This window comes from Galleria mellonella, unplaced genomic scaffold (genome assembly GCF_026898425.1).
Source record: "Galleria mellonella isolate WM207_F2 unplaced genomic scaffold, CSIRO_AGI_GalMel_v1 utg424, whole genome shotgun sequence".
Taxonomy (NCBI): Eukaryota; Metazoa; Arthropoda; class Insecta; order Lepidoptera; family Pyralidae; genus Galleria; species Galleria mellonella.
This window is the reverse complement of record NW_026442097.1, coordinates 3,088,066-3,101,128: the sequence shown is the minus strand read 5'-3', so window position 1 is coordinate 3,101,128 and position 13,063 is coordinate 3,088,066. Positions and strand designations below refer to the sequence as shown.

General features: G+C 36.0%; 1 protein-coding gene across 2 annotated transcripts; it reads right to left on the bottom strand.

The window, feature by feature from the left end:
* Window positions 1-984: 984 nt before the first annotated feature.
* On the bottom strand, window positions 985-12,677 carry LOC113517199 (spliceosome-associated protein CWC27 homolog). Of its 2 annotated transcripts, XM_052898374.1 has the most exons (10): window positions 12,493-12,675; window positions 11,811-11,919; window positions 11,055-11,155; window positions 10,342-10,492; window positions 9,089-9,278; window positions 8,111-8,241; window positions 7,428-7,659; window positions 6,925-7,119; window positions 1,728-1,853; window positions 985-1,157 (listed from the first exon to the last, which is right to left on the bottom strand). In XM_052898374.1, the coding sequence occupies exons 1-10, from the start codon at window positions 12,532-12,534 to the stop codon at window positions 998-1,000; spliced, it is 1,437 nt and encodes a 478-aa protein (XP_052754334.1). In that variant the 5' UTR covers window positions 12,535-12,675; the 3' UTR covers window positions 985-997. The 2 variants fall into 2 exon arrangements, with proteins under 2 accessions (XP_052754334.1, XP_052754333.1); XM_052898373.1 differs by lacking the exons at window positions 985-1,157; window positions 1,728-1,853 and adding an exon at window positions 2,681-4,990 and having other exon boundaries at window positions 12,493-12,677.
* Window positions 12,678-13,063: the final 386 nt, after the last annotated feature.

Sequence of the window (13,063 nt, the reverse complement as noted above, 5' to 3'; positions counted from 1 at the left end):
TAAAAAAAATTATAAACAAATATTATATAAAGGTTGACTGAAAGAAATAGATTTTATAAGGGATAAGTCCGCCTATGTATGTCTTTATAACTTAATATCTATTTTAAAACCGATTACATATAAATCATTAAAGAGGAAATATTTGATTTTTGTTTATAATGGTTTTGTTTTATTTAATTTTGTTTATAACTCAAAAAAATTTTAACCGATTTTAACAAAATTCTTTCATCTATAGAAATCTGTTTTTTTTTTAAGTATTATCAGCATATTTTATTGGGTTGTATTTTGTTGAAAAATAAACCGTACGAAGCCGGGTAAGAACGCTATAGTTGGATAAATCCAGTCAGGTTAAAAAGATTTAAAAAAAAGTTAACTTTAAACATTCGTGTTTTTTTTCGCATCGTGTTTAGCCACAAAAATAGAAAAAAAAACGATATCGAGTCGATCACTGCCTAGTCCCATCACTATGGGGCTGCGCCTACAGTGACCCGTGAATGTTGACCGTACCAGAGATCTCGGCTCGATAGCCCGCTGGGTGGATGACCGGGAAACACGAAACACGCTTATTGTTTTACACTTGGTCATTAAATAATTAATATTTCTTTGTGTTGTTACATGGACATGATTAATTGAAATGAAATTAATGTAGGTAGTTTATTTTTTAAGCGACTGAGCGCTTATCGCTGAAGCGGGATACGCTGGCGGGGCACCAGTGAGGAATGACAGGTAAGAATTAAAAGGCAGGTCAGTTAGCCCATCGTGACGAATTCCACTAAAATTAACCACGACGGTTTCCAGGGGGAACCGCGTGGAGATCGACCTGATATATACGATATAATTATCAGGTCGACTGATACGGGCTTATTCCTAGTAATGGGGCTGTCAAACTCCATTGTTAACAATCCCTTTCCCCCTTTTGGAGTATGTTAGTTTACGCGCATTAATATTTGAAGGAAACAAGATACAAGAAATAAAACACGGATATGTAAAACTAAAATCATTTATTACTTTTTACTTTTTTATTATCACGCTTCTCTCTTTTTCTCTTGTTGATTGGATTCCTCGGGTCATATATGTCGAACCAGTCGTCGCTCTTTGTGGACGCGTCCTTGGCTAACACAGCACCTTTGTCCTCGAAGCGGAGAGTGTGTCCGAGCCTTAATAAAAAAAAAAAAGTTATTTTGTGATTGGATGATACATGAAATGTCAAACAAGCTGACGGCCCACCTGATGGAATGGTAACCGTCGCCTATAGACATAAACAGTACCATAAATATCATAGAAGAGTCTGTGATGCTCATGGTATGCAATATAAACATAAGTAATATGGATATTTGAGGGGAAAGGGATTGTTAGTAATGAGATTTAACAGACCCATTACTAACAATAGACTATATCAGATCGACCTCCACGCGGTTCCCCCTAGAAACCATCGTGGTAAATTCTAGTTGAATTCGTCAGGGTGGGCTAACTGACCTACTTTCATCCTCACCAGTCATCTATCACTGGTTCCCCGCCATTGTATACCGATAGTGCAGACGGGGTTACCATACTATTATCACCCATTAAAAAAAACCCGGATACGCGTTTCATCCTCACCTACCATCTTCCACTGGTGCCCCGCCGGTGTATACCGATAGCGCGGGTGGGGTTACCATTCCATTATCACCCATTAAAAAAAACCCGGACACGCGGACGAAGCCGCAGGTAAAAGATATATAACTCACCATTCGTCTGTATTTACATCATCATCGTCCTTTGTCTCTTCATTTTCTCCCTCTGTCTGTACCTTCTCCTTAATAGCGTGAAGTTTATTTTTGAATTTAGCCAGTAAATCGAGCGTGAATGACTCTCTGGAAAGAAAACGAAACTTTACAGTAAAATATATAATAAGCAAATAATTTCGGGTTTAGAAATATAGGAGTAACAACCTTGGTGATATGGGGTTTAAAATCAACACCATCTCACCTTCCAATAGTTGTGGTTTCAAATCCTACAGGATACAAACTATTGTATTCATACCACTCTCATCATACTGTCCCTTGCTGAATGAAGTCCCCCCCCCCCCTGTTGGGGGTTTTTCCTGTAGTTGCCACACCCAACAGGTCCATTTAACGCAGTTAGACTTTGGTGATGGTAATTTTAAGAGGGACGCTGCTGCCTATCCCGCGACCTTTTCTTACGCCTATATATATATATATATATATATATATATATATATATATATATATATATATATATATATATATATATATATATATATACCCATAGTACAAGTTCTGCTTAGTTTACAACTAGATGGCGCTGTGCAATACGTTTAGTGGTTATCATTTTATTTAGATGTTTTTTTATAGTCTAGAAACTGAGGTGGTTAGTTATTTTTACCGTTATCTCTTGCTTCTTTACCTTTCTTCATCACTCTGATGGAGTCCCATATTGATCATAACATTTCTAAGTCACTAATGTGAGTTTTACATCGATTTACGTTACTCTTGCCTTACATTGATAATTTGTTTTAGAAACTCAGCAACGCCTCTAGCGGACGATTTCAGAAACTTAGATGTTGATGAAAGCTCATTGTCTTAAACGTGAATGCAATCGGAACATATGTAAATCTTAGTACAACTAACAGCTTTGAGGTATAGTTGCCAGAGTTAAAAAAGAAAAGAAAAATATTTATATTATTTTGTTTATTTTGTTAGAAAAATATAAAACATTCATAATGATTTAATCTTTTATGCTTTATATAATATACATATAACACTAAACATTCATAATTTTATACAATTAAATTTAACTAAAACTAGTTTTATTCAATTTTTTATAGTATTTTGAGCCATTGTATTGGCTGAACTGGCGTGGAGTGCTTCATTCGCTATTCAACTATTATTACATTTTAGATATATTTAATTATTTAAACTTTAATGCACAGTGTGTCCGGTATCAAGTCCCTCCAATTCTATGTAGATTTGACGAACGTAACATTGGACGGTGTTGTCTACCAGTTAACCATTCAGCAAATATATTGTTACACTGGGAACAGAAAAATCAACCTCCACGTGATTCCCCCTAGAAAAAGTCGCGATCAATTCATTTAAATTCTGTGTATACCAATAGCGCAGGCAGGGTTACCATTCTATTAACAAATCATAAAAAAAATACTGTTACCAATATCACAATATAACAATTTAACAAAAGAATTCACAATAAAACAATAATCACTAATGTTAATTGCTAATATACCAAAAAATTTAGTCGAACTACTATTTGAGCCATCACTGGATTATTGACATAATATTTAATATCTAATAGCTGGAATTTGCTGGAAGAGAACTCTTACAGAGTTAAGCTCGCCTATTGTACACCTTTATTTTATATATATATTATATGTCATATTTTTTTGTGTACAATAAAGAATAAATAAATAAAAATAAATAAATAATAGCACAATATAGCATAATAAAAATTTGCCATAACAATAATCTCCTAATAGGCAATTTTTTTACTTTTGTAAATTAATAATAAATAATTAGATGCAGTTGTAAATTAATTATATAACTCAATTGTTGGCAACCCAACACAAATATTTTTTTGTAATGGCAACAGTGTCCACACTGTCTCTCCTAATAAAAAATCCGAACTGGATGCACGTGTCTTGTAATTATCACTTCAAATTAATTATACTTAAAATCCATGTAATTATAAAATCAATTTGCGAACAGTTTCATGACAGAAATACCAAAAACATAAACAAGTCAAAGTACTATTTGAGCCATTATTGGATAGTATGAATATTAACCGCCGTATGGTCCCGGCATAGAATAGACCACCCCTTCCTTTCCCATGGGTGACGTAAGAGACGATTAAAGGAACTTAATTGTCGAGGGTTTGGCAGCAGCGTCCCTCTTAAAACATCACTAAAGTCTAACAGCAGTTATTAACCCGTCCGCCAAGCGTGGCAACTGTTGGCAACGGCAAAATCCCCCAAAAGGAGGGAGCCTATATACAGCCGGGACCATACATAGATATATAAATATAATAATAACCTAAAAACAAAACCCTGTATTATGGAAGTCCAGACATATTGGCTGTTTTAAAATCTAGATCATTCTAAATGTCACCAACAATCTCTTCTAAATCATCAGAATCATTTATTATCGCTTCATCCCAAGGTCCATATATATTGTCTTTATACCTTTGCCACCTAACAAACAACATTGGGAGGTAACCACTCAAAATAGCAACAATAATTAAAAAATACCAGAACAAAGTAACAGACACGCTGTACAGTGATATGAAAGTGACTAGTAGTGTGATAAAAAATAACGGTATAAATAACTTAGTGCATAATATCACTTTGAACAATTGCGGGCTCAGTACAAACAGTATCACAGACACGGTTAACAGTATGAAAGCGTCGAACGGCGTCGACAACCGCGACACTAAACACATCGAGGCGAAAATCGCTGCATTAATTGAAAGCGATTTCGACACCAACGCGACGGGCACGTCGTAGTCGAAAAATATCAAGTGAATCAACATCATGATAACGGCCCAAGCGTAAATCGTATCAGTGCTGACCGTGTCTGTCAGTGTGTGAAATATCGGTGACAGAAGGTATCCTATTATTATATATATAAGGACCGTTTTCGCGTGCGAAAAAGTGGCCGAACCTTCTAGGCACACGTATATCACGTGACATGCCGCAGTCACCGCCACCGATATGTAAATCACTGTGTATGTGTGCACGAAGTTATTATACATGTACACGTAGACAATCGCGTATAGCACACACAGGCAGAGGCGTAGTACAACCCGAAATGAGCCTTGCACCGCTTGTAATAAAGTCACTTTTTCAATGTGTATATTCTTTCTCAACTCTTCCAAAAACTTCTTGTCCGTATAATTGTCCGGGTACTCTCTGTTTTCGTACAAATTCTTCACCCACGGTTTCCTTTTCGGCTTCCTTGCGATCTTCGAGCGTCGGCTTCTGAAAATCGTCGGTTCTTGAATTAAACATTTGCTTGAATATTTTCTTCTATGAATCTTGATATTGAAAAAAGTATTAAGCAAAGGTACTTGGCATAACCTGTTACGTCGACCTCCATGCGGTCCAGACTGGAAACCATTTATTTATTTAATCTTTATTGACCAATAAGAATGTGGTACAAAAGGTGGACTTAATGCTATAGGCATTCTCTAACAGTCGACCTTTAGGATGTACAAAAACTCGACCTTCGTGGTCAACTCATCACGATTGGCTAGCTGATCTGATTTTATATTTGTCTATGACATAAAATAATTTGTATTTTTTGTTGCAACACTAATTGTTTCCATCTCGTTCTCTTGGTATGACTATCTCTCTCTCTCTTTAACCTTAATTTCTGTCATGTAAATATAAATAATTGAAACTTTTATTAATCACCAAATAGGATGTATCCATTACAATCTTCACCTATCATCACTCACTGGTCTACTAACGTAACATCACCCATTGGTCCAATTAAATAACAAAATTGGAAAAATATTTTAACTCGACACTGGCAATACTTGGTCCAATAAAGAATTGACGAGTTGCCATGTCAAATCGTCATAGTCGTAGAATACTGACGGATCTTTATATGTAATATTCGTCAGATCCGTCAGTATTCTACGACTATGACGAAATTAGTCCCATTTATGTTGTGACGATAGAAGCTGCTGTTCTTCAATGAGGAGCAAAACTTTGCTTTTTTTGCACACGTTTACGCGTTCTAAATTCAAATATTTTCAATCTGATGTAACTATGAAACATTTGGTCGTTGGTGCATTTTATTCAACTTACTTATTATTATTATTACTTATTATACCGACTCCAATTGTGGCAAAACCAATAATTTGGATTTAAAAACTAAACTAATGAATCTATTTTGGTAAAATTTCTACGAGATCAATCAAGCAAGTGTTTCAAGCAAAAAAAGAAGTTTTCCAAATCGGTTCAGAACTGAAGCAGTTATGAGGTAACAAACATGAAAAAATACTACTACTTTTTGAAGTCGGTTAAAAAGAAAAGATTTGATTTATTTATTTATTTACTCTTTTTTGCACCACGTAAAGAGTAATACAAATTACATATATTTATATTTATAAAGTACAAAAGGCGGTTTTATCGGTAAAGCAACCTCTTCCAGACCACCTTTGGGTAAAGAAGAACTAGTTCGTTCTATTCAACCTATTTAAAAAAAAAATCATCTATAAAAAACTACATTAACACAGGCTATATATTATTTTCAAAAATTTTATCTACCCGTCGTCATCGTATCGTCTGTTGGCCGTGTGGTTTTTTATTATACAACTTATAATGGCAAACAAGCTGACGGCCCACCTGATGGAAAGTGGTAACCGTCGCCTATACACATGAGCAGTACCATGGACATAACAGAGTATACTGTTTCGCCCATGATACCCCCCATGCGTTGCCATTCCTGAGGACTCAGGTGTTATTCCTCTGTACCCTGTAAATCCCGGGATAGAATGGGCCACCCCTTCTGTTCCCGTTGGTGTCATAAGAGGCGACTAAGGTAGGGTGAGGAATGGGCTATAGCGTCCCTGTTACCAAAGCCTAACTGCGGTTGCCAACCCGCCTGAAAGCGTGGTAACTACCGGCAAAACCCCCCGAGGGGAGGTTTATGTAGGGAGGTTATAGGTTATAGAGGGGAGGTAATGAGGTCTAATAACCCCATTGCTAGCAATAAACCCTCTTAGTTCGACCTCCGCGCGGTTACCTGGAAACCATCATGGTTAATTCTTGTCAATTTCATCGTGGTGGGCCAACTGACCTACATTCATTCTTACCTGTCGTCTTCCACTGGTGCCCCGCCAGCGTATACCGTTTGCGCAGGCAGGGTTACCATTCCATTATCATCCATAAAAAAAAGCACTTACCTGGCAGAACCCTTTTTCGGAATCTTCTCCTTCATCTTCCTATATTTGTCCTGCTCTTCCACGTACTGTTTGTACATTTCGTTGTCTTCTTCTAATTTCTTGTCATGACTTTCTTCTTTACTCTCTTCTTTCTTATCCTCTTTGGGGCCTTTCATCTCTTTTCTTAGCTGTTTTATCTCGTTTCTTATGCGGTCTCTAGAAATGTTACATTATTATAAATATTAAAAAAGAGGTAACAAAAAATGAACTTTATATACTAGCGCTCCGACCCGGATTCGCATGGGTAGATATAGGATTTTCAAAAATTATATATAACCTATATTACTTGCTGATATTATAGCTTTTATATAGGTGAAATAATTTTGAAAAAACTTTTATATCAGTTTGCACATTACAGAAGAAAATGTATATAAAATATAACCCATTCCAAAAATCTTCTACCTATCTACGCATACGAAGCTGTAACAAGATGCTAGTTATCAATAAAGAAGTGCTCTACCCACCTCTCTTTCTGTCTCTCGATATCCCTATCTTTTCCTAAATAATACTCTTCTTCCGAACTCTCTTCTCCTTCTGTATCTTTCTTCTTTTTTCTACTTTCAACTTCTGGACTCCTTTCTCTTTTTGTTTTGAGTTTGTCTCTTATATTACTAACTGCCTCTGCAGTCCTTTGTTTCTTCTCTTCTATTTCTTCGTTCGATTCTTCATTCACATTTTGTTCTTCCAACTCTAATTCTGGAACAAAATTAATATATATTTAGGGCATAACCATTCATGTAGCATTTGTCAATCAATTCCATTCAATAGTTTGTGTGTAAAATGTCACAAACATCCATACCATACAAACAAACATACAACTGTGTGGTCCCGGCATAGATTAGGCCATCCCTTCCTTTCCTGTGGTTGCTGTAAGAGGCGACTAAGGGAACTTAATGGTCGAGGAATGGGCAGTAGCGTTCTTCTTAAAACATCACCGAAGCCTAACTGCGGTTGTCAACCCGCCTGTCAAACGTGGCAACTACTGGCAATACAAAAGGTATAGAGGCCTATGTTCAGCAGTGGACAGATAATAGCTAATATGAAGATACATCCATACAAACATCCATACACACATGCGTTTTTATAGTACAAACACATTCCTCCTACAGTTTAATAGCTTGTTAAAAATGGAATAGGCGATGCGTACCAGCTGCTGTTTTCTTGCTAAGTTTTGGATCTTCTAGAAGATCGTGAGTGGACTTAGGCTTCCCTCTGTATTCTTGTGCCTCGCCTTCGTCTTCTTCCGCTTCTTCCCCAAACGATAGTAGACCGAAGTTTCTGATAGCGATAAAAAGATATTGTTATTGTTAATCAGATATGATTTGTGTTTCATAAAAAATATCGACTTCGGTTGTAGCAAAACCAGTTGTTTTGATCTAAAAGCCATAATTAAACTATTAAACTGATTTTTAATAAACTTTAAATTAAAAATTCTATAAAATTAATTGGAAATCGGTTTATAAATGATAGAGTTATGAGGTAACGAACATAAAAAAAATACAACCGAACTTAATACCTCCTCCTTTTTCAAAATTGATTAAAAACTAGATCACACGAAGTTACAATATGGAATAGTACTGGTGACAATACAATACTTAATTTTTTTTTTCATTTATACAACTTAGAATGGCAAACAAGCTGACGGCCCACCTAATGGCAAGTGGTAACCGTCGCCTATAGACATGAGCAGTACCATAACAGAGTATTCCTTCATGATCCCCCCTCCCCATGCGTTGTCATTTCTGAGGACTCAGGTTATTCCTCTGTACCCTGTAAATTCACTGCCATATCCCACCCTTCAAACCGAAACACAGCCATGCAAACACAACTGTTTCACGGTAGAAATACAAATGGGACAGAGCTGCCCAAGCAAATGACTTTTGTACAAAGTCTCCCTTTGGCGATATTATGATATTTTAAAATGGCCGCCACCACAAGATGGCGGACGGTGTATATTTTGTTAAACCTTTTATTTTAGTTATCAAATGAAAGAGCTTGAAGAGTAGACAACGACAAAATAAATGACATCATTTTAAAATTGCAAAATGGCGGATTACATTATTATAAATGCTTATTTTTTTACTTTTTTTTTATTTTTCACATGATTATTTTTAAAACTACTAACTTAACCCCCTGCCGCTCCTTTTTCTTCTTTTTCGGTGCCTCTTCGACCTTGGTCTCTGTGACGCGTGGCACTATGTCCGTGAATGTATTAATTAACACTGTAGTGCTGGTGATCCTGTGGGGATGTTCAGGCCTGTCGTCCGGGCCTATCAGACCCTCGCTGAGTTTTAAAACGTTGTATATTGTCTCACCTGTAAAAATTATACAAAACATAGATTCAATGCATTTACTTTGTAAATATTTTTTATTTAAGTAAATTAAAAATTGTCTGTTACTTTGCGCTTCGGAGACCATATAAACTCAGTGTTACTGCATAATCTATGGTTGCTGCAAGCGTCGTGAAGTATGGAGCAAATTTCGACGACCTACCGACCAGCAGCTGGGGGGAGGGATTGTTAGCAATGGAATTTGACAGCCCCATTGTTAGCAATTTGCCCTATTAAGTCAACCTCCACGTGGTTCCCCCTGGGAACCATCGTAAACAATTCTTGTTGAATTCGTCACGATGGGCTAACTGACCTGCTTCATCCTCAACTATCATCCCTCACTGGTGCCCCGCCGGTGTATACCGATAACGCGGATGGGGTTGCCATTCCATTATCACCCATTAAAAACCAACCAGCAGCTACCTTCACGTCTTTTGTTATATTTTACTGGAATTATATACCGTGGTCATTTGGAGAGGATGGATGAAAGAAGAATTACGAAAGAGATTTATCGAGCAAGAATGAATGGAGATGTCGGTAGGGGCCGCCCTAGACGGACGTTTGTCGACCGAATAGGCGACGTGCTGAAAAAGGGCCAAATTAAAAGTACCCGTAACCGGCGAGCGTATGAAAAAATTGATGAATGTGGAAGAAGCGAAAGAGGTTTGTTTGAATCGAAGCATTTGGCGTTCCATTGTTTCTGCCTACCCTAATGGGAGACAGGCGTGACAGATATGTATGTATGTATGTATATACTGTCACCTCTTTTTTTTCATATGTATACAAAAATATTGTAAATTTATATACTTCATTTGCTTACGTATTAAAATCGTATCCGAATCAAGAAAATATTCGTTATTATTGCAAACCCAGTAAAGTAAACTTGGAATTATCCAATCTGCAAGGGCAAACCAACACACACATGCCCAAATACCCAGTAAGCCCTATCAGAGAGACTTTATATAGATTAAAGGTGACCTAGAAACTGTTGACACCAGATGGCGAAGCTATCACACGAATAATAGTAATATTAGAAGCAGTAATTAACCTGTGACCTTTCCGAAAATGGTATGTTTATTTTGTAGTTCAGGTGTGGCGGCGAGTGTGAAGAAAAATTGGGACCCATTGTCGTCCTTCCCAGCATTGGCCATCGCAACCAGTCCACGCCGGTTGAACCGGAGCCGAGAGTGGAACTCGTCCTGTCAACAAATTTGATATATTATGGACTTAAATAAAGTAGTCAATGTATTAACGACCTATGTGGTGCAATAGTGAGCACGTGACTCTGTGTGATGCGAGATGAGGTTTCGGGTTCAATGCTGTGTTGGGCAAACTTTTTTGAATTGGCTCAGGACTGTTTGATTTGCTCCTTGACGTTTGTTGTCCAGTTTATCATAATACAAGGTATCCTAGGTTGAAGACCCAGTACTTGGTGTGGTAGTGTGAAAGAAAATATATTCTGCAATTCACCAAATTGGTGGTGAATGAAACACTTCACTTGATCATTTTTTGTTCCCCATAATAGTGAACAATCTGATGATTTACTTGATAGAAAATATGATAATTTTGGTGTCCATAAAACTGCTTTCTATACAAGAAAGAACAAGACACCAGACATTGCTGTCTCATTCTATCTCAAGCATGTAATAGCGATATTGTATCTATCAATAGATCAATTTGTCACTTGTCCATGGGAAGTGGACAAGTGAATAAATAGGACATATATATGTTACTTATATAAGTAACTAACATGGATTTTACCTTAAATGGGGCTCCATATACAGACTCTCCACCCGTTCCATCCCCATTTGGATCCCCACCTTGCACAATGAATCCTGGTACCACACGATGGAATATTGTGCCTGGGAAAAAGTACAAGAAAATCTGACAAACACCTATAGGTATTTATAAGAAATTATGGAGATTACCAGAGGGAGACTTTGTACAAAAGTCGATTGCTTGGGTACCTCTTTCCTATTCGTGTTTCAACCGTAAAGCAGTTGTATTTGCATGACTATGTTTTGGTTTGAAGGGTGCGATATGGTGTGAATTTACAGAGTACAGAGGAATAACACTTGAGTCCTCAAGAATGACAATGCATGAGGGGTATCATGGGCAAAACAGTACACTTGTTATGTCCATGGTACTGCTCATATCTATAGGCCACGGTTACCACTTTCCGTCAGTTTGTTTGGCATTCTAACTTGCATAAAAAAACTATATAAATATCCCCTTATTTATAAAAATTAAAACCTACAAACCTATTTTAACTATTACACTGTTTTGTCACTTTCTTTCACATTAAGAATGGAGCATAAAAGAAAGAGACAAAACAATTAAATAACTAAAATAGGTTCATGAAAAGTTAAATATTTTTATGAATAAGAGAGTCATTATGATGGTCAGTAGAGTCAGATGTATACAAAGATAAAAACTGTAAAAAGGCTATAAATCCTGAATTGTAACTTCTGATTCATCATCACTGATTCAAAATTATGGTTTCTATGTTTGGCTAACCATTATAATATCCTTCCATACACAATTGTATGAAGTTGCGACAAGCTTTGGGGGCCTCTTTCGTCCATAGCTCGATATCTATCTCTCCAGCAGTTGTTTTTAGTAAAACCTGAAAAATATTAAAGCATTTCACACAATAATGTTTTTACTGGTAGAATTAACCAACTTCAAAAAAGAGGCTCTCATTTGAATTACATGTTTTATTAGTTCACCTGTGACTTGTTTATATGAGCATGTGATCAGAATATGTTCAATGGCCAGGATAAAAAAATAACCCATCAATTGTATGGGAAAAAAAGAATGAGCTGTTAATGAAATTCCTATAAGACCACCTTGAAAGTATATCCTCTCATATAAAAAAATAATTACCAAAATGACGGAATTCTATGGTTACAAAAGATACAACCAAATTGCAAACTTCTTGCTTTTTTGAAGTCGATTAAAAAATACAATTTCAATTTCACAAAATAGTATCTACAGAAATAATACGAACGTTTTCATTTTAAATAAGAACACAATTGGGTAAAGTATTTTGGAATGTGATGGTAAGTCGTGGATCGAATTACGAAAGTGAACAAAACACAAGATACTTGCTTAAAATGTCAGATATTTTATATAATACTTACGATCTTTTAAGAATATTTTAATTAATAAATACAAATTTAATGATAACAATACTCACTTTGCCTAAAGCGGGCGGTTCCTGAATGTATATATTACTCATATTGTTTCATATGTAATTATCGTGTAGAGGTGAATTTATTGTTATTAAGGAAATAAAAAGGATACCATTATATTTATTTTAATAAAACAAATTTGATTTTTAATTATAATACAAACAAAGCAAGAAACACAGATCATAGAGACAACTACTGTCAATGTCAAATTGCCTTACCAAAGTCACTGTCAACCTGTGACTAAGGTAAGTGGTGGCAAGGTGGCTATAAAACTATGAAATGATTCATTTAACATTTAATTTAAACAATAAATCAACTCATAATTTCTTTTTTAATTAATGAGTTTGGAATGGTAAACTTGTTTACATCATCTATATAAACTGGTGGGGCACCAGTGAGCGATAATTAGTTACAATGAAAGCAGATCAATTGTCTACTACGACATTATTTACATCTTTTTTTTATTCAATTTAGAATGACAAACAAGCTGACGCCGTACCTAATGGAAAATAATAACCGTCGTCTATAGCATAAATATAATTTACGTTTTAAGTGATGATGTACTTTTATTAATAT